The following is a 22,342-nucleotide window of genomic DNA, read 5'->3' as shown; positions in this document are numbered from 1 at the left end:
GGTGTAATATGTGCAGTGGATGAAAGTGGCACGAGTTATATTATGCTGAGGGACGAGAAGTGGTACGAGAAGGGAAAGAGGAAGGCGGCGGCATGAGTGTGTGTTTGACTTAATATTTTTGGTTGTGAATTATGGGAGTGTTTCAGCAGTAGGGCAACAGTGATTTATCAGTGGAAGCGCTGTGCCAGTTAAAATCTGTTAAGGAGCAGGGGAGTGGGAGGATGAGAGCGGCATGCTAATGATGCTGCCACTGTTTCTTGCCATGGATGACTCACCCTCAATATGGGGGAGCTAACATCCACTGTGTGGGTAGCAACACATGCACGCACATGCACGTCTTCACATGGATGCAGATGTGGCAGTGCCCTGACTGCTGTGTTATCAGTTGGTTAAAACATGGAAAATGATAAGTTAACAGCAGCCAACGAGCATCTTCTCTGTGACTGTGAGCGATGTGTGATAGTCACAAAGAGTCAGAGAGACGTTTTTCTTTTGCTTGCTGGTTTTCAAAAGGTAAGAGACACACAGTTGTGTAACTCACTTGGTAATTGGCTTATACAAAACTCATGTGGGACATAATTTCATCTGCTTTCTCTGTCTCTAACACTCTTTCTCGCTCCCTCTCTCTCTCTCACACACACACACACACACACACACACACACACACACAACCCTTGAGATGACAGTTGCCATCTGTGGAGTTGTTATCTTTTTAAACAGCCTACACATTGATTTCACAAAGTACTGACACAAAAACTTACTGACGAATAGCTGACGGATTTTAGGTTCCATACAGAGAGAAAAAAAATGCTCTTGCCACCTAGGTGTTATTAGCTTTTATTAGCCTTTTATAGCTTTTAATGCAACATTGTTTCATTATTTTTGGAAGAAATTAAATGGCAACCACTGAAAAGAGGTTAGATTTGACCAGAATTAATAGACGCCAGTGATTCTTGTGCAGCCATGACAAATCATCCCTGTTATTACGCTGACCTGTGACAAATAAAGTCTCACTCTTTTGGATTAAGCCTCTAATAAGCTGTGTATTAGAACCCTGAAATCAGACAAAGCAAGCCCATCTCAGCCGAAGCGTTTCTCCATGTTATTGCCATAATCATTTTTATTAATAACTTTTGGAAACATTTTGGCTGTTATGTATCTCAGTTTCCGGGGCATTCATAAGTGTGCAGCTTTGTAGAGCTCACAAAGCTGCACAAACACTGCGTGCATACCCTCTATATATACGTGTGTGTGTGTGTATTTGAGCAGCAATAATGGCAGATAGATAATCAAATGTAATGAGATATAATGTGGGTAATCAGAATTAAGAGGGGACATTATTAATTACATTGTCAAGACAAGTGTGAAAAGATGCAATTATCCGATGAGTCATACAATCATTTATGTTACTTTGCTTATTATATATTTCAGCTGAACTCTTTGCCAGCTTGGTCACCACTGCACTGTCACATGAACATAAAGACATTTCCCGCTCAGTGAGATGATGATGACACGAAATAGCTGTGCAATTCATTTGATTAGACTCTATACTTCTGAGTTCATTTTCTTTACTAATGGTACTAAATTCCAAATTCAGAGCATATCTATGACTGAAGAATTGCTCCCACTCGGCTCTCAACATGGTGGCAGCTGAGGCGGCTAGCAGCTAGCATTGCTAACGGCAGTGCAAACTATGACAGCAGTGCTGATAGAGCTAACACTGTTAACCTGGGGGGGAACCCAGAGACTGCATGTCAGAAGTGGACGTAGTCGTTGAGATGTCACCCATTGGTTTGTGGACTGCAGTTTTGAAGCCTTGAGTTTGCCATTTTGGGCTTCGCCATCTTGGATTTTGGCTGTTGCCATCTTGGTTTTTTGCAACCAGTTAACAGAAGTGACCATATTTGGTCTTCAAAGGAGTGATGTAGAGACGCCATATATACGGCTCTGGTCGCAACCTGTCAATCACAAGGTAGCCACGCCCCAAAGCGTATGCTGCTTTATTTTATGCTAAATGGCACCATCATTTACTCAATGGACACCATACTGTATTGAAGAGGACTTGATACTATTGTGATTGAGACCATACACTCATGTTTACAATGTTTACCGAGTTAATAAATCAAGTGAAAAAGTAGGGTCATTTTCTCATAGACTTCCAAACAATCTGATTTATTTTTGCAACCACAGGAGTCGCCCCCTGATGGCCAGTAGAGAGAATGCAAGTTTACGACACTTCATCATTGGCTTCACTTTTCAGGATCCGAGGTTGCGGCCCGGGGGAACTGGAGGGTTGAGATCTAATTATTTGTGGCCATCACCGACAAGTGAAGTGCTGCTTGATGCATTGCATTGTTGGATTTAAGCAGAGCTGAAGCTTCTGTCTCAAGATATTTTTTTACTCGAGTATTTGTCAGTTTTTGTGTGTGCAAAGTGAGAACAACACCATGAAGAAACTTCCTGTCTTTATGTGTGTCATTATCTTCATATTTAAACTATTGTCTTGCCTGAGAGTATGAAACTAGATCTTCACAAGCTTTAGAAATGTTTTTATTAATTAATAGAAGATAATGAAAAGTGCTCATGTCCATTTACACATTGTCCAAAGTGACGTCTTCAAATGTTCTTGTTCATCTCCAAATTGTTTTGTCTGACCAAGAGTCCAAAACCCATAAAGTATTGTAGCCCCTGTCTCTGCTCGATGATGCCCTTTGGCATCCAATATCAATTGTCTGTCAAAGCACTTTGTAAACTGCTATATAAATACAGTTGTTATTATTAGTAGTAGTATTGCTATCACAATATTGATAGCCGGTTCAGAAGCCCATATTGGGACTTGTGACCCTGTTATTGATCAGTGCCTCTAAGCCCTGTCAAGACCATTTATGAAGTCCCTGCTCGATGATTACAGGGTCAAGACCCATATTGTGCCTCAAGCTTCTTATGTCCCGGTTGGAGCTATTAAAGAGAGCTTGCTTTCCCACTTCATCTCCTGCCCTTTGAGCACAAAAGAAATAACCTTCAAAAACTAATTCATCCTCCTCTGAATATCGACACCCATTTTCCCTGAAACTCGCACAATGACGCAGCTGCCGCCCGCTCTCCATTTCTCCATTTCTCTTCCAACTGCGATTATTTCTAAATTCCCTCTAAATGACTCCTTCTTTCTTTTTTAACAGTCCCATTTCATTCAAATGACAGTGTCCCCAACTAAATCAATTTTGCTTACTAATATGTCACCCTCACCCGTCTGTCTCCCACTGCCTCCCCCAGCAGTTGGACCGGTAAATTGAATCAAAGAGAATCTTTGTTGTTACTCTTCGACAATGATAATGCAATTCTCAGGTGTGAATACCCAAGTGAGGAAATAATCTTCCACTTCTGTACTTCAGAGGTTGTTTTTGTCATTTTACTTTGGATTGAAATTCAGATGAGGGAAGGAAGAACAAAACCACCACCCTCCAAAATAAATAAAAAGCAAAAACGTGTGTAAATACCGTTCATGTGGACTGGAATCAAAAACAAACATTATGCACTACAATCCGCCACAGAAGTGCATTACCTGTATTTTCTGTAGAGTTTTTCTTTCCAAGATAAGATCTATTTTTCTACCAGAGTAATCTGTGACTTGTTGGCGAGCACTTCATACCCAACACAGATTTCAAAGGAATATAGTGTTGTTTTCCTCGAGATTGCAGACATATTAACAATGTGGGTTTTGCAGTTTAAGAAACATTTCTGTTGTGGCTTCAAGGCCGTATTGGTATAAAGTGGGCTTGCTTCTCGATGCACTGCAGACGAACAGCCATGAGAGAAACCATCACGGATAATTGTGATGCACTGGCTTCGATGCATTTTCTCTCAGTTTATTGTTTTCCAACAGGAAATGGATGGTTAAGCAGAACGGTTAGTTTCCCGTTCACAACGCCCACACTGGGTGACTCGTGTCATTGTGAGACAAAAAACCTGCCACCGACTCTTCCCTTACAATGCACTGCTTTTGTTTACTCTGTTAACAAAGCTCTAAAACAAACTGCCTCCAAAAGCATGCAAATTAGTCTCACTCTGCCTCCCCCTTCCTTTTCCTTTTAATGACACAAACAGCATCTAGGCATGTTAGCCCCGAGGAACCTCCACTTTCTGTAACCCGGGTGTCAAGTGTACATTATGATCGCTGAAGGGACCATGTTGATCGGTTACAGCTGCCTGGTTTTAGCGGTTCGTTTTTTTTTCCAAAGCAAGATCTGGGAGAATATCAAAAATATGACATAAAAGCAGGAGACAACAAGCTTATGTGAGTGTGGAAAAAGAGAGAGACACACCCACGTGGCACCGGTGTGCTCGTCACTCACTAAAGTCCCTCTTCAGTGACTCTGGAAATTAAGTATAATTTAACTTGGGGGGCCATTTCATTGTTCCCTGTAAGCTTCTTAGCTCTAAAATATTCATATTTCAGGCGAGGGAGGAAGAAATCTGTGACGGCAGCAGACAGAGGCGAGCGGGAGAAGAAAGAGGATAGAGAGAGGTAGAGAGAGAGAGAGAGAGAGAAACTGACGGAGTGAGAAAAAAGTGCACTGAAATAAATGAAAGAGAAACTCGGAGGAGGGGTGTGAGGAGAGGGATGCAGAGAACAGAAAGCAGCACTTTAACTGATGTTCTCTTATAAACAACTTTCTCCCTGTCTTTCTTTTATTGTTTGTGAAACTGTGAAACACTTCATGGCAAACCTGTCCAACAAGAGACAAAGCCATTTCTCTGTCATCTCTCCCAGCTCCGGCTGCAGGGGAGGAAGGAGGCGAGAGTAGACGGCGTAGGAACCGACACAATCGTAATTATAATCTGGAAGTCACTGAAGGCAATTATTTACAGATATCCTGTCACACTTACGCTGCCTCTCGTCACAAAATATTGTTGTTGGATAGGTCAATTCAAATACAATGTAATGCTTTGCTTAAAAAAAACAGCTATATAGCCAATGTACATCAGCTGTACGAAAGACAATAAGGTAAGAAAGGGCTTTATTCAGCCCTGAGAAACATTCAGGCCAAGCTGCTTGGTATACATAAAAAAGACATTGTGTGTGCATATCTGAATACAATAGAATAGAATAAGGGTACAATTAGGAAACACTAGATTCCATCTTGCAAGACCCACATCTCTGTTTTTTCATGAACTCAAATAAGGTGTGGTGCTTTGCTCATTGACGCCTGTTTCCTTGGTTGATGACACAATCGAGCCAATCAGAGCTTTGTAGCCCGAATCCATGCTAAGCTAAACTAAACTGGCGACAAGCTTTGATGAGATCGACGCAGCTGCAAAGGTTGTTGCAACCAACAGCCGAGTCAACCGCTAAACCGATTTTAGAGCTTTCTCAATCAAAGACAACCTGCGTCAAAATTTTGGACCAAATTCTCGCAACGGGGCAGCTTGAGAGCGTCTTTTTGAATACTTTATGGGGGCCTAGAATATGTTCCGCTATTAAAACCATGTTTGCGGCCTTTGAACAAGATAGATATAGGTCTATTTTTTCTTATGCAACGCCTCCCCTTAACTGTATAGTGCACACAAAGGGATGCAATGTTTTATTTTCTCTGGTAAGTAGTAGTCATCCCACTCGTTACGGTGCATGCGGTTGAGTCTGGGATTGTGAAGGTACATCTTCGTCTTGGCACTCAGACGGCAAGCGCTAATTGAACAAAGCCTTAACCCATGTTATCCAGCTGGAGGACGGTTATGTAACACTCCTTCAGCAAAAGGAGAGCTGGCACAAGCTATAAGCAGTGCATTAGTGAGTCACCTCATCCTCCTTTTAGGTAAATAAAAAGTGAATGTACTTGGGTGGACCTATAGACGAGGTCTTGTGAGGCTCCATTTTGAAAACTTTAGCATATCAACTCTGATTTCCTTTTACCTGTGTGGCTTTTGTTGCTAGAATTGTACAAATGTCTAACCAACATGGACTTGAGACGAGAGGAGCTTTCAGATATTTCTTTTGAGAGGAAACAGAAGATGGAAGGAATCCCGTGAGCTTACGACGAGAACCCTAATCTTTCATCGCCGAAAGAAAAATATGGTACACCGCTGAGCACATATTGCCCGTTGCCTGTGAGTGAAAGAATGAGCGGCGATAACAAGAGGAGGGTAGATATAAAGAGGCAGACGGGGAGAATGATGGAGTCAGTGCAGAGCTGTAATATTAGCAGCGCAGCGAGCTGTGCTGTATGTAGGGCTGTACAGTAGCCTGGCAGGCTCGGCTGCTGCTCCTGCTGTTGCTGCTTTAAAAGACAAACCCAAAGCTGAATTGATATGCTAATTTGATTGAGAAGCTGTGAGTGGATATGGAGAAGGTTTTCAGTAGCGAGAGGGACCGGCAGAGAGAGTGACAAGAAGAGGGAGCGAAAGAAAGGGAGAGTGGGAGTGAGAGATGTGATGGAGAGAGGGAAGAGGTTGAAATTAACCAAATGGGAAGGAGTGGGACGAGAGGCGAGCTCAGCGTGGCTCTGCACTTTCGGGGTTGGAGAGTTTACAGTCAATCACTGAGCTGTTGTCAGTCAGCTGTGCATTATAAGTGACAGCTGCACAGTCTGCAACAGCACCTCCTGACACATTCACTTGTTTTAAAAAAAATATTTGTTCATTAAAAGCTAATAAAAATGAAATAAACATTATGCAGATAAAATATGACATGTACTTATTTTCAACTTAATAGTCTTATTTTCATATATTTTATCCATAATTACTATCACATTGTACTTACCAAAGCAATTGCTGAGATCGGGGAACTCCAAACCTCTTAATTTGTATGTAAAACTGACAATGTAACCGCAAACATTTTTAATAATCCAACAACAACGCAATAACAAGACTACAATTCTGACAGGATCATTTATGATCATTTATGCTTTTAGTACTTGACAGTTTTCAATACCAGCTACGGACACAGTTCGGTCTGCACCAAAACATAAATAAGGTTCGATACCCAGCCCTCATGTTGTTATTTTTACTGATGGGAACAACGACCGCAACTATAGCCATAAAACCCAAGTTAGAATAAACCAGTGTTAACCGTATAAGACCATAACACATTTGATTTGACATAATTAATACCATTATGATGGTACAGGAAGTGTTTGGACTTGTATGTGGACCTTTGTAGTAAATAAGTTGTTTGTTTCTGTCAGAGGTGAGTTAAGTGCCACTTATTATTAAAGCCTGAAAGAATTTTCAGTTAATAGGATGCTAAATGTCTCCGAAATCAAACTCATCAATTCTGTAGTAAGAAGAAGTGCTATTCAGCATAAAAAAAGGCATAAAAAACGTTGACGAAGACCAAACCAGCCGATCAGACAACCATTCGACGAAGAGGGTATTTTAAAATACCATCAAGTGAGCTTCAAGTCTTGTGAATTTTAAGATGTCTGCCCTGTGCTTTGGATAATACACTTCATGGCTGTGAAGGCAGGTCAAGTTCTTCCACAAAAGAAAGTAACCACAAAGTGGTGGAAAGCACACTGTTGTGTTCATTATTAACATATGCCTTAGCTTTAAGATTTTCCACCATTATAAGTAAGGGGCCGGGCCCAAAACCAGGAAATGCAGACCCCGATCAAAAGCACACAAACAAATGGTGATATATGTGTGGTGTCTTTTCTGTTTGTGTTGTAACTCTTCCTCTCACTGATTCTCAGAAACAACCAGGACCAGAGGGTCCTCTGAGAACAGTCGTCATCCAGGAAAGGAGGCTTCATGTCGGGGTCCACAACGGCTGGTGTTTCCTCGACAAGCCTCAAGTGGTGGTGCTGGAGCCCCTCGCCTCGGGGGCCAGAGGCCGATCCGACGGCACCTCCAAACAGAGCACCCTGGTCAAGGACAGGTGAGCAGAGGAAACGCGTGTTCAGTGAAGATGTTACTGTGGGCTACATGAGATGGTGGCGCAGTAATCTGTTCTCAGACAAAATCCACAGATGTGCGAAAAGTGATTTCGGGAGTGCTTATTTTTATAGTATTTCATCAGACTCTCCCGCCGCTGGTCCTTCTGCTGGTAGGCAAGTGATTGAAAGTTTATCCTGGAAAGTCGGGACAAATGTTATTTTTCAAAAAGCTATAGGTTGGTATGAATTTCATTTGTGTATAATAGTGTTTGGGAGATGTCTGAAAAAAGTGAAACATTGCAGACTTGTATCTTACTCTTCCCTGGTGTCCATTTGTGTCATACTCTCCTACCTTCCAAGATGTACGGCATATATTTGGTGCGTTTCACTTTCTGCCTTCCTGCTTCCTTATCACACATAGTGGGTGGAGATCAGTTATTTCATACAGTGGTGTCATCGTCTCATCATATAAGGAGACAGAAAGAAATATATGAATATGAAAAAACATATTTAAGTGTACTGTTCAGCTGTAAAGTTGTTGCCATAAATTTGAAAATGCCTTAATTATTAAGGCTTAATACAACCGTTCCTTGTTGAGCTGCTTCCATTGTGCCACACTTACAGGAAGACTTAAACACACATGCAAACCTACAGGACGTCTCTCCGTTTATTTTTGACCGCTGACAGAAAAAAAAAAAAACATTTTACAGGTTTTGTGAAATCAAAGTTCACAGGCTCGAGTTCTGCCTGGAAACCTTTTTCTAAGCACAATTAGCAACATGTGCTGAGGTTAGCACCACAAGCGCATCGGCGTGCGAGTCAGCGCAAATATGACCGCGGAGCTGAAAGACCCGCCTAAGGAAGTTACGGAGAGAGAGTTGTGTATCAGACGAGGATGATGCGTCGCCGTAGCTTCACCATTGTATCTGAATCTAAACACACTGAAAATGCTGACGCACATTTGACGGCGTCACCAAGATGTGCCGATCAACGAGGAAAGAACAAACTGGAGCCCAACTCATTATCCCTTTGTAAAGTGGTGAAGATAAAAAATATATTTATGTTAATTTTATTCTAAAATATAGTTGGATAGTTAAAATAAGTATGTTTTTTTGTTCAGTAAGGAGATAAATAGTATATTGTTTGGGTGTTATGTTTTATTTGATACTTTTCATGCATAAATTGGTGACTTTGCAAAGGAAAACAAATCATGGCCAGAATGCACCAAATTTGATCCCCCAGTAAGTGAATTCATGCCTCAGGCAAGTAAAAAATAAATAAAAGTTTTTCACTAAAAGGTTTGATGAGAATGAAAATGATGCGTCAAATACTGTGGCCTTTACATTCGCCATGTCATGTCAACCCAGTCCGACGTATTCAAAATGACACCTAATGAGGCAATATCATGTAGAAGACTGGTGTTCACCCCTCCAGTAAAGTTCAGAGACTTGTATAGTTTATGCAAAAGAGCACTAAAGCAGTTGTTGAGGTGGCCCAACACCTTATTAAGACACGATTTACCCTCGTTACCCGTTTGTATCTATGTAGCTTTTATTAACCAAATTATAAATAGACAATAAAGTAAAAGATTTGGGTTTGGGTGACCACTGATTTACAGAATGGCAAACAAAAAATAACAGATTTCCCTCTCCCCCCCATGTTTGCTGTCATTCTCTACTGTCATACAGGGATGCACCGATCAGACTTTTTCTCTGCAACACAGATACCCAGACTCAGGGTACAGGATGAGAGCCCATCTGATACGTCTTTTATTTTATCCCCAAATTTAAAATCGGTAAACCTCTCTGTGTGGACCTGGTTCAGACCAATCTACTATTTGTAAGTTACGAGGCTGTACATGCTCATCAATTCCGTCCAAAAGACCAAAAAGCTAACACAATGTATCGGTTGCTGCATGGATCAACGGTTATGTATCCATCAATTGATAAGGCCTTACATGTCCCAACCCAACCCCAGCCTCATAATTTACACACTATTCCGTGCTACACAGGCTTCCGCCCTCATAAAACTGCTTTGCAAAACATTCCAATACGTGCTAGTACTTGATAACCAATTGAGGCGGTACGGCTCCTGCTGCCTCTGCCCCTGGGTTTTATTGAGACACCATTACAATCAATGCTAACCTTGTCCAAGTGGACGTGCTGATGTAAGTTCACAAGCGTCTGCCTTAGATCAGCGGTAAAACATGTGGATGGAATGGTTTTATGTTTGTCAGAAACAGATCAAAGTTAGAGAGGTGCAGGACCACAGCTGGAAACTGAAGCCCACCACCTGCACCACACATCACATAGAGATCCTAAATCTCATATTAATTCCAGGGATGAGAAACACATAACAAAATAAATGTATCATTTCAGAAAGTTCCAAGTATTAAGGCACACTCCGTTATTTTGTCAAACTTGAAGTACCCACAGATTCAGAGCTTGGTCACTGCACTTTGCTAATTGCTCGGTAGCCACCTAGGTACACCAGCTGTCACAGACGTCCCATCCCGCTGGTAAATCACTGGAAGTATTTCCTAACGTAAATGTTGAGAGCGAGCCAACCTTTGACCTCCACAAGTAAACAACAGCCAGCAGTTTCAATAAATGAGCTGTCAGGGCGCATCAGTGAGTCATCAAGCAGAACTGCTTTGGGTTTAAAAAAGAGCATTTTTCTCCAGACAGTATGCAAAATACTACAAATCAACATTACAACATGTACCAGGAAAGCATTGGAGAATAGCTGTGTGATGTATAGCTTTATGTTGTGTTATTAAGATGCGGCTATTTCTCATCTTCATATTGTAAAGTCATAATTAGAATGCTTTTAATTGCACTGAATTTGTTATGCCTCAATGATGTCCACCGGGAAAAGTGCGAACGCTTGTGTTTGCGACAGTACTGTCTGCAAAATACGTAATTGATGAAAGCATAATGGTGTGCACACACATAGAAAAAGCCACTGCGTTCACTGGATGCATTGATTTTATTCTTCCACACCCTTTTGTCATTGTTGGGTCATTTATTTAAGCTGTGGCCCTCAGCACGATTAAGTGGAATATATACTGTACAGTTTCATTAAATAACAATGAACATGGACTTTTGGGTAAAAGGAATAATCCCACTATTAAATGAAGTCAAATATGCCAAAGAATACGCTGTAAAACTGTACAGATGACACACAGACAGTGAGAGATGATTGCCTTGTTTCAGTGCGTGTCTGAATCAAAATGTATTGTGTTTGCCACTTCCATCTGAGACACTAGATGATTATGTAGATGATTGTATGGGTGTCTTGCAAGCCACAATCACATGCTAGCCGACAAACTGCGCTCAATTACTGTATTATACGAATAACAATCATCGCCATCGTCAAACTACGGCAAACATTATTTGTTCCGCACTTTTCTGTTTTCTGAAGAAGAAGAAAGTGTTTGTGTAGAAGCTGTTCAGTGTGATAACAACAGGGTCGGCAATGATTATGATCTTTATCTTTCTTTGGGTGCTGCTTTTGGGTGCTGACAGTCTTGTGCTTTGCCTGGTGCTTCAAGACAGCAGAGAGACAGAGAGAGAGAGAGAAAAACAAAATCTGAAGCACTCGCTTGTTCCGTTCTCCAGAGAGTCTGTGGAGCGAAAAAAGAAAAGGCGCCCGGCCCCACCTCGTGACACGCCGGCGCTCCACAGTATGCTCCCCGCCTATGGTGTATGCAAACTGTGAATGACGAATACCGAGCGTGCTGTTCCACTGCTTACACAGGAGGCCAGTGCTTGCCAGGGAACATTCAGCAAGCGAGCGTAAATCATCCAACACATTGACTTATTTTCTTTTCAAGGAAAAATAAAACTGTTTCGAAAAAGAGATGACATGAGGCATTATCCTTTTTGTCAGTAATGGCCTTTGAAGCACATAGGTCACAAATAATAGTTATGTGTGTCCCACTGTTGCTTCTTTCCTTGCGTCTCTCTCTCTCTCTTAACATGCGCCCTTCACTCCTTCACTACATTCGTGTGTCTGCTCTCTCCTCAGCTCTGCAAGATCAACCCTCCCTCAGACGCTGGGCCTTCGCAGCAGCTTGGAGCTCAGGCTGACCAATCATCGCGCTTTGGCAATTGTCTTCCAGCTGGAGTGGGTCTTCTCCGCTCCAATAGGCCGAGAGACGATGGTAAGAGGGATGCACAAGCACACATACTCTTTCTAAACCATACTTAATGTTGATCCTAAACCCAGGTCCTAGCTTGAAATCAACCTTTCGATGAAATAAAGACAAACCAGACCGACCTCTTCCCTTCACGCAACTCACACAGGTCTTCACAAGCAATAATGGATGTACTAAAGACACCTGCACACACTCGCCCTACTGCCCTCTCTTCATCTTCCCTTTGTTCTCTCATCACCTCTTTCTTGTCCTTGGAGTATCACTCCATCCATCTCTTGCCTGTGTCTCCCAGAGGAAATTACTGAAGGCTTCCTTCGCCACAAGTCCTCTATAAACAAACAAGAGTGAAAGACCAATAGATAGAAGGATGTGAGATCAAGTTAGGTTGTGATGATTTGGTTTCGTGGAGTTCATATACGCTTTAATCTGGGGTATTTCTGAGAGACAACTTCCCAACATCTCTTTTGAAAGTTTGCACAAAGGTATAGTTTCAATAAAGTTTTCAACTTTTGAAAAAAGTACACTTTGATCAAAAAGATACCACGTCTTCAAGAGAGGTTTTTCTTTGTCTTACTCAGCAAAACGCGTTGTGTGTATCCTCAGGCTCTAAGAAATGCATTGAAGGTATTTCCTTCCTCATAAAACATTTGCAACGCTGAGTTTTTTAAAAGTATTTTTTAAATCCTGCATTCGCTACATCCTTGTTTGCTAGCTTGCAGTCTTCTTCTTCCTCACCACCCTTGCTGGCGCATTGCAACATATCCTTGACGTGTTGACTACTGTGCCATCACTTCTGCTCAGGGATGCTCATTTTTTTTTAATTTTTATTTTTTTTATTTTTTTTTTGAGGAGGATTTCTGGGAATTTAAACAAGCTGTGAGTTTGATGCTGCTATTAGTTTTTTCCACTTACTGCTAGAGTGAGTCAAATAAGACTTTAATTTGTATTATAATTTAGTCCCCATCGTCCCCATAAACACCTATGATTTACAAACAAGAGCCTGACTGATGAAGTGGTAACGGCATATATGGTGGCTGATACGCAACACGAATGTGCAGTACAGAAATCGGATGATACATCGAGGAAATCTAGAAATGCAATAGCAATTTTCACTTTGCAGCTGTTTGCATTAGTTGAGAGTGAACGGCACACAATTAGTGTTTTGGGTCGCCTGTCGATTAAAAGTGACCGACCCATTATGTTGGTTTGTTGACAGTGGCAGATGTTAGGCTTCAATCAAAAATGTAATAATGGTCAGTCATTGTTGTTCAGTGCTAATTTGGTCAGTATTGGTAAAATGAAGATTGAGATTAGTATATCAAGATTACATTTTCTCTGGGAAAACCTAAATTTTAGTTAAGTTATTTTAGTTTGAGCCTTGTGCGATGATGTAAATGGTCTATTAAAAACACGTCAAAAGCTTTTGCAACAATACTGATGTGATTGAAATCCATCCATGGAGCCGATGCCAGCTGACACTGGGCGAAGGCAGGGTGCACCCTGGACAGGTCACCAGGCTATCGCAGGGCGAACACATAAGAGAGGCTCACATCCACAACTACAGGCAATTTAGAGTAATCAGTTAACCTGAGCTGCATGTCTTTGGACTGTGGGAGGTAGCTGGAGAGACACGGGGAGAACATGCAAGCCCGGGAATCGAACCCGGGACCCTCTTGCTGTGGGTAGACGGTGCTAGCCACCACACCACCGTGCAACCCATTGAAAAATGTTTTTCTCCATAAAGTATTTTCAATTCGTTGATTCCTATCCTGTCTCTATGAATTGCAAAAACCAGTAGCTGGCACCAGGTACAGACCGACGCAGTCAACACACCCCCAGGGAAGTAATTTCCCAATTCAAGCCGCACCACTTAACAACCGCTCATGGGATGGGAAAACCTCAGAAAGACTGTGGTAATTATGTGCGTGGGTGAGCGAGCCTTCAACACTTAACGCATGCCAAGGCTGGGCTCTCATTGTGTTACTGCGTGTAATACTTTATACAATCAGGGGTCACCGACTCACCAATTATAAGCAGCAGAAAAACAACCATCCACTCGGTCATCGGAGCCCCAATGGTACATTTGCATTTATGTATTAATTCTCCCATTCTTTCCTCAGCAACCACTTGACAGCTAATCGGTCTGTTGTAAATGGACAGTGTTCCTCCTTTGGTTTTGTACCATGGATGAGTTGTTCCATGGATTTGTTGACATGTAATGGATATTGTTTACGGGGAAAAAAACATTTTCTACAGAAGAGGTTTTTTCTAAAGCATAAAACGAGGAGCGGCTCACCATCTTTTATCATCTTTGTTGCATACAGTTTGCCCATGTAACTCTGCTTTACTGTTCAATACTAACAAGAACCCCTGATCTTACCATATAATGATCTGAATTATCAAGACTATCACTTTCCCAACTGAGAAGCGATATCCCTGATATCTGAAAGTTGCATTAAACACTGCTTATACGGAGGCACACAGCTGTAGAGAATTATTGAAATTGCTTAAAATGTTTTTGCTGTTGGCACAAGATTAGATATCAGGGGATCACCCAAGTCTGACTGACCAACAGACTTCGCCATCCCTAGAGCAACACTGCCAACGTGGCAAAAATTCATAAGACTGCATTCTTGCATTTAGCAGTTAATTCATTTGTTTGTTTGGAAATTCCCCATGAGTATTGGCTCTTCTTGTGTCCTACTACTGACATAATCTAAAGGCTGATATTTTCAAAGTGTCTGTCTTTTGGTGGTGGAAAAACGAAGCTAGTTGTCATAGTGGGGAATGAAGTTATAAAGCCTAAGGAGTACATGTTTGGTGCATGAGACTGTAAATATTGCGTTGACAGTCAGTACACATATGTGGTGCGTGTTATGATTCTATCAGCGCCAAGAAACTGAGCAAATGTGTCTCAGCAGTTGATCCAGGTTTCAGTTGCATTCTGCCTCTTTTCTGACAGCAAACTGCCACTCCATTGCTGCCAAGATGGAGGCAATTGGTGCAGATCAGCAGTGAACACAGAGGGAAGGAAGGCAGAAGGGATATGAGGAATGTGGAGAGAATCTTTAGCATGCTTAGGGCTCTGCCCATCGTCACATCTGTGCACACATGGCCAGTCTCTGGGGAAAACTGTCTTTGTGCTTGTTGGTTTTGCAAAGTTATGGAGCCCGGGCGATGCAGACCGCCCTTATTCCACCCAATGAACAATCACCATTTTCAAACAGCACTCATTTGTTGGAGAACTGGACATTGGTCTTGGCTGTTGGTCTATTCTTTCCTGACCCTGCCAGATGGTCTTTTTACACAGAACCATCTGAGAAGCCGTCATTGGAGACGGACGAGGGAAGTCACTTTCAAGAAATACTTGGCAGGTGATGGGATGAACCATCTGTCAATCAAATTCTGACAGGAGAAGACCGAAAACATATTTTCCGTTGAGAAAAGCCTTCAGTGCCATTCTTTGCTCTTCTTTGAATTCAGAAATACTCTCCAGTTCTGATATAATTTCATATAATTGCCTCTCCGTGTTGCCTCCCTTCGTGTCATGCTCACCTAAACCACGTCCCTAGCTGCTGCGGAGCTTGTTTCAGACCATAACTCATCAACTTATGGCCTGGTTTTCAATCAAATTTACTGTCGAGGTTCATGTTCCCCAGAGGATGAAGCCTAATGTTTTTGATGACCTCCTGATCCTTTTTCTTGTACCACCACAGGGCCAACATTTCTACACAGAAAATATCAACATCTAAAGGGAAGATTGACATTCAATTCACATTCATGCTCAACACTTTTTGAACCTTTTCCCTATTTGGACACTTAATGAGCTCTCCTGGTCCGCCTACCAGCTGTATTCCAAAAAAATATCAACTTTTCACACAAGATAGCTCCAAATCTAATTGACAGATTGCCATGAAATTTTATTTAGAACACCCATGCTCCCAATGGGATGTATTCTCTTCGCTTTAAGTGGAAAAAGTTCACTCAAGTTGAGAAATTCTAGCAAACCTGATAGAAACCATCAAACTAATATCTGTCTACATCATCCTAGAATAGCTTGGCAAAAAGGGTTGTGTGGGTGACCAAAAAAAATAGATCTCCTACCTCACTCTACTTCACCACCTTCGCCTTCGCTGGCATGCATGTTTGATGAGGTGAGAGATATTCAGCAGGTGGAGAGTAATTTCTGTCTGTGTGTGGGAGTGGAGTGTGTGTGTTTGTGTGCTGATGTGTGCACATGTTGTTTGTGAGTGTTAATCCAGAGCCCGATGTGTCTCGGGTGTGTTGACTGATAAGGGTTTGATGCATGATGCCTCCTGAACACGGCGGCAGCCCCGACACCCTTAGGTGCATGTTTCAGTGGGTTGTACTATCAGCAGACCGCTATAACTTCAGTTTCTGCATCTTCGGTTACCAAGGCGAGTGTGATGGGAGAGTGTACACGTCCCTGAGCTGAGTCACAGCTGCCAGACATGTGATGCTCCTGAGGTGTTATAGCTGTGTTGAGCTGAGGTGTGCCTTAAGGGCAGACAGCTGCACACTGTCAACAGCACTTCACAGAAACTCGACACCACTTGTGAAGCACAAATGTGAGGGTTCATGTCTGATTGCCCCCAACAACCAACTCTGAGGCTGGTCTGGCCCTTGTGGAATTGGGCTGGTATTTAAACCTGCAAAAATCAATCAAGTTGCTACGGCCTTTGACCTTTGAAGCCGTTTAGTCAAAAACCAGACATGTCAATACTTTGAATATGGCCGAGTAGAGCTTACAGACAACAGTGTCTGTATACTCTCGCCCTGGTATGTACAGCTGGATTCTAATGTGGAATTATGGTATTTAATATAGGCTAGTACTTTATCGACTATGGAGGGAGACGTTTGGTGTTATAGCAGCTCAAAAAGAGACAAGATAAAGACACAGAACAGGTTGAGCAGAGACAAGGACAAAATAAGTAGAACTACACCATAAATGAAAATTGCAAAGATGTACAGAGATGCAACACTTAGGGAGTAATCTATGCGTGGGAAAGCCAACTTAGAGAGTACAATAGCCTAGGCCAGTGTACATAAACATGGGTTGTGCACATTGATGTAATATATAAAAAAATTATTTAACCAATAATGCATTTTTCTGTGAAAATATACATTTGCGGCTGTTTACACAATTTAATAGTATATAATACAATAACATGTTTAGTAATATAATGGAGTACACTTCATAATAATTCAGATTCTGAAGAAAATGTACATGCTGATAATTTACAGTTTCAACATGTTGAGTCTTTTGAGTTTTTGAATGGCTGTGTATAGTTCTAATAACTGAGTATGAAGATATTAAATCATTTAAAGTTGTACTTGAGGTTGAAGCTCTGAAAGTAGTTGAAGTGGCAGCTGAAACATAATGGCTGAAAGAAGTAGAAAGAAAAGTCATTTAAAGTTAAGTGAAGAGTGAAGTTTAAGTGCAAACAATTAATTTAATTAATTTAAATTAAATTAAATAAATATACACGTGTATAATGAAATATGTATTATATTATTCTAGGATAATATAACAGTGTTATAGGAATGATATTTTACATAATTTGATAAAATAGTATGTTTTGTGTCACTCTTCTGAATAACCTTCGAGGATTCAATAATAATATAATTGGCTTTGTTGTGCAGTCTTTTGGCAGGGAGCACAGACAGATGCTTGAAGCGCTGTCTTAGTGTGTGTGTGTGTGTGTGTGTGTGTGTGTGTGTGTGTGTGTGTGTGTGTGTGTGTGTGTGTGTGTGTGTGTGTGTGTGTGTGTGTGTGTGTGTGTGTGTGTGTGTGTGTGTGTGTGTGTGTGTGTGTGTGTGTGTGTGTGTGTGGCTTCACCCAGGAGTGACACCTTGATGGAGTACTAACAATGGAGTACTAAGGACAATCAAGTCTCTTAATTGTCGTTTCCTCGCTCCTCGATCCTCGCTTGAACCGGAAGTTGTTTCTGCGCCGCCATATTGACGGCCGTCCCAAAGCTCTTATTTAGCTCGGAGGATGGAGGATGGAGGATGGAGGATGGAGGAGGGACCTCGGAGGAGCCGTGAGCGAGGAACCACGAGAACAGACTTCCAAGAAGTCTTTTAACGGCCGACACGCCCCCTCATTGTTCATCAGTCATGTGATTGGACGCTGCAGCCGATCGGACTGACTGACTGGAGTTTAACACCAGAGTGAAGACAGATCACAGAATAAACTCTAGTTTATATTTGATTCGGTTTCTGATTCAACATCTGGTTTAAATAAATGTTCATTGTAGACTGAACAACAAAAGGACCACAAACAACTTTCATTTATTAGAAAGATTTGTGTTTTCATGATCTGATGTTTCCCTCAATAACCTTTATTATGAATACAATTAAAGTCAGAGGGAGCTGGAGAGACGAAACACTTTTTACATCATTCCTGAGTGTTTGATGAGTTTTATCATTTAAGAGAAACAATAATCATATTCTGGGTTATTTAATAATGACGCCACAGTCACAATTTCAAAACGTACAGACGCAAATAATTCATAAATAAGACGATCGCATTCCGCTGGTAGAAATGGATCCTGAGCTTATAAACAGAACACAGGACACAGTTTGTTAACAGACTACAGAGAGAAACACCTCTACAGTGGTGATTACTGTGTCTTTATTAGTTATTAGTATTATTAGTTACTGTTATTAAGTACAGTGATCATGTGAACAGACACAAACTTATCAAAAGTCTCTCCAGCTGTTAAAGCCGACTGACAGCTGATCAGCTGTGATCATCTGATCCCCCGTCATCAGAAACAGACGTTGCTTCACGTAAAACATATTTCCTCGTTTCCTCTCTCCTTGCATGGTTTCCTCCATGCATCCCTGGTGGGAGGGACTAAGACGCAAGGAAAGGACCCAAATGAGGGAAACGGGGATGCAGTTAAGAGACTTGGGATGTACCCTATACCTGCTTTCTCTGATTTCCCATGTTGCACTGCCTCTCACTGAATGCATTGCCACTAGATGGTGCTGTGTAGTGCAACTTGAAGGAGAATCCTCTGCCTACAGGACCGTGCTCGGATGGGTGGAGGGAATGAGCATGCAGACTGCCTTACTGTTGTTCGCTGATTAAATAGAATTATGTCGTTTGATGTATTCTGAGGGTGCTAAGGTGGGTGCAAAGAGTAAAACAATTCTGTTGAAATCCCTTCTCTTCTAAAACACAACCACCGCAATCCAGAGGCAATCACTCGGTGCTCTGAGACTGCCTACATGTCTCTTTGTCTGGTTCTCACTGTAAGACAAAGAAGAAGTAGATGGCCTCTCTTTACAAAATTGCCATCGTTGCCTTTGGTTATGAAGAAAGAAAACCATGCTGTGTCGTCATTTGTTCTCTTTGGTATTTCTGATTTGAGTTATTACCGAGTTGCTCTTTCTGTCTCGTCTCTCTTGCCGCCCACTGTCTCTCTCTGAGAGCCTGTGAGCGGACTTCTTTCATGCTCCTTAGGAGCAGTCAGAAGGACGGAGATAACAATTTAAATTAAGGAGGCTAGGGAGAGGAGAGGAAGTGGGAATTTGACTGATAGGCTGTTCTCAGAGGTTGTCTGAGGTCAAAGAACTTCAAATAATCAACTTTTCTTTCAGTCCAATGTCCACTTCCTGCCATCTTGCTTTCATTTGCATTTTTGCTATTTCCTGCTCTGTATCTATTCCCTCCCTTATCAAGGGGCTCTGTTGTATTACCCAGCATCCCTCTGTGCTTATTCCTTGATGGGCTGCACATGCGGAAACTCTGTCTTCCCGTGTCCATTCCAGCTACACTTTTCCACATCACTCTGCCGCCGATTGAAGAACAAACCTGGAAAAAGAAAGACAAGGTGAAAGTATATTCGACAGTTTCAATTACTATGTTCAGTGATTATCACGCCCCAAAACAATAAGATAATTCCCTTGCATCTCCTGCCATATTATTACTGTAATTGCTTGTTTATGTACTGTATCGAGTGGTAGTTTGAAACATGGTATTAATTGGATATAATATGACAGTTTGATTCATACTGATAGTTAAGCCTATCCACATAAGGGATTTAACGAACGCTGCGAGGTGAAGTGCGGTGCACTTGACACAACTTCGATTGAACAGTGTAAAAACGGCACAGATTTGTGAATGTCCACTCAGTTCCGTAACAATTGAGATGCGTACATAGATCAGAACCATTATGCACAGCTTTGTAAATCTGACTTAAACCAGGTGTATGCATATATTCTGCCTTTGTGTGTAGACAGAGATTTAGCCTTGATCCTTCATAGAGCTTTATGTGTCGGGCACCACCGGTCAGTAGACAGCTGGAGAAACGACCATCCTCCAAAAGAGACCATCCTTGAATAGAGACCGCGGTTACAATACCTCATACACAACCACCCTGTTATCATGTCAAGGGCAAGAACAAACTTCCATGTTCAGAACCATTCATGACTTAACACCACAACAGATTGTTGTTTTATTTTTTTGATAAACTGACCCGACAATTAGTTGATTTTCAGAGCTAAATTCTAAATCTGATACAGGAACGATCCGTCTTTCGTACAGATTCTAAGAGCATTGATAAGAGCAAGTGTTCTTGTAAAATATTGTGACCCTTTCGATCACTTTTCCCTCAGATCCTTGACATACTCATCTATTTGCGTAATGAAAAAGTGGTGTCTATCATAGTACTTCATGCATTCAGTTATCCACTCAAAAGTGTTAGTGGACGCCTTCAACAGTACATGATTTACTCACCGTGAGAAGACTTGGTTCACTGACAAATGACGCGAGGCGGCGGCAGCTCTCCTAATTGTTGTCTGTCAGCACCAATTGTTCGCAACTTCATCCGAGACATCTCAGGCCTCCTCCTGCCTGCCGATCGCATCCTCTGCCCAACCACCGTTAGCCCTGCTCGTCAATTCAGCAATGTAACACAGTTGCATACAGCTTATTGCAAGACGATGGGGGCTTATTGTTGTCTGCCTTCCTCCGCTGACAAGCACTAGCTCATCGCTAATGGAGGGGCTGGTCCAGGGGAAGTGGAAGCACGAGGCGCTGCTGGCCCGCGTGGCTTTGTCCTTTTGCCAGGAAACAATTTATCGGGAGGCGTGACAGCTGCAGTCATCCAAAACAATGAGTGACTGCTCGTGGGTCACAGCCCCCAGAAGGATGGAAGCAAAGCAGATAGACGGAGGAACAGAGGGGAAGGGAGGGTCGTGTAGAGAGGAAATACTCGGTTTCATCCTCTACTAACCACCGTTGCGCTTCTTAGAGACTGTCAAACGCGAATCACATCCTCGGAACAGTAATTGGCGACTCTCACGAGCTGTTACACCACAGCACACTTGTGTTGCTGAGAAAGGATCGTCGTCGACAGTTGTGATACGTTTCACGCACTACAATGGGTTCTCCGTTTGAGTAACCGGGCCAACGCCACAACCAGCAATGAATGTGTCACCGGCGTCATGTTTTCGTGTTGCGTCACCTTTGACCCCGACTGGGCTCGGTGAGTGGCACAGTCGATTACTCGGCGTCTGAGGAAGTGTAACCATTAATGCATAACCTTTAAACATACTCACTGTTTTGCCCTCTACTGAGCTTTCATCTGGATTATATGCAGACGCACGACTGAATTTGGCAGCTTGCCTGTTTCTCATATGCTATATCAAGCAACATTCCAGCTCACAGAAAACACGCTCATCAGTAAGATGTTTGTTGTGGTGGTCGCCTACAGAACTCATTGGGCCGCATTCACGAATGTTGTCTTGTTTTCTGTCCGTGGTTTGATTTAGAACTACAAACCAGAAACATCTGTCAGCTGTCAGAGGGGCGACAGAGAATAATTTCCAAATAACTGAGAGTGATGAGTGCAGTGGATACAGAACTCATGGAGACATTTTTCATGCATTTTCACATATTCTGAAGTGTGACTGGACACAGATTTGCCGGCACTGGAAAACATCCTGCTGCAATATATCCGGCATCAAGGTCAGGCATGTGGCAATATACTGTATCAGTGATGGAAAGCTTTTTAGTCGATGGTGACTTGATTAATGCAATGCAGCATTTGAAATCAAGCAAATTACAGGACTCTTAGACGGCACAGCTTTATGCCTATGAAAATGATGAAAATACTACTCCAAATAGAATATTTTTGTAATGGTAATTGTCTTTTATTTAATTGATAGACGAGACTTTACCATTCAAAGACTTTAATACATTAAAAACTCAAAGAAGCAGAGTGGTGAGTAATATGCCACTACGTTGTTGTCTTCATGAATTTGTGCTGTGAAAATG

The 22,342-nt window shown here is 42.0% G+C and overlaps 1 protein-coding gene across 1 annotated transcript in view; it reads left to right on the top strand.

Moving 5' to 3' along the window:
- Positions 1-22,342, top strand: part of nphp4 (nephronophthisis 4) — a 145,012-nt gene that overhangs the window by 39,674 nt on the left and 82,996 nt on the right. The window contains exons 7-8 of the mRNA XM_076093142.1: positions 7,689-7,873; positions 11,901-12,036. Of these exons, the coding sequence (XP_075949257.1) occupies positions 7,689-7,873; positions 11,901-12,036 (321 nt within the window). The remainder of the gene's footprint in view (positions 1-7,688; positions 7,874-11,900; positions 12,037-22,342) is intronic.

This window comes from Anarhichas minor, unplaced genomic scaffold (genome assembly GCF_050575085.1).
Source record: "Anarhichas minor isolate MPS153535 unplaced genomic scaffold, ASM5057508v1 ptg000003l, whole genome shotgun sequence".
NCBI lineage: Eukaryota > Metazoa > Chordata > Actinopteri > Perciformes > Anarhichadidae > Anarhichas > Anarhichas minor.
Note: the sequence above shows the minus strand (reverse complement) of the source record. Positions and strands in the feature narration are given on the sequence as shown.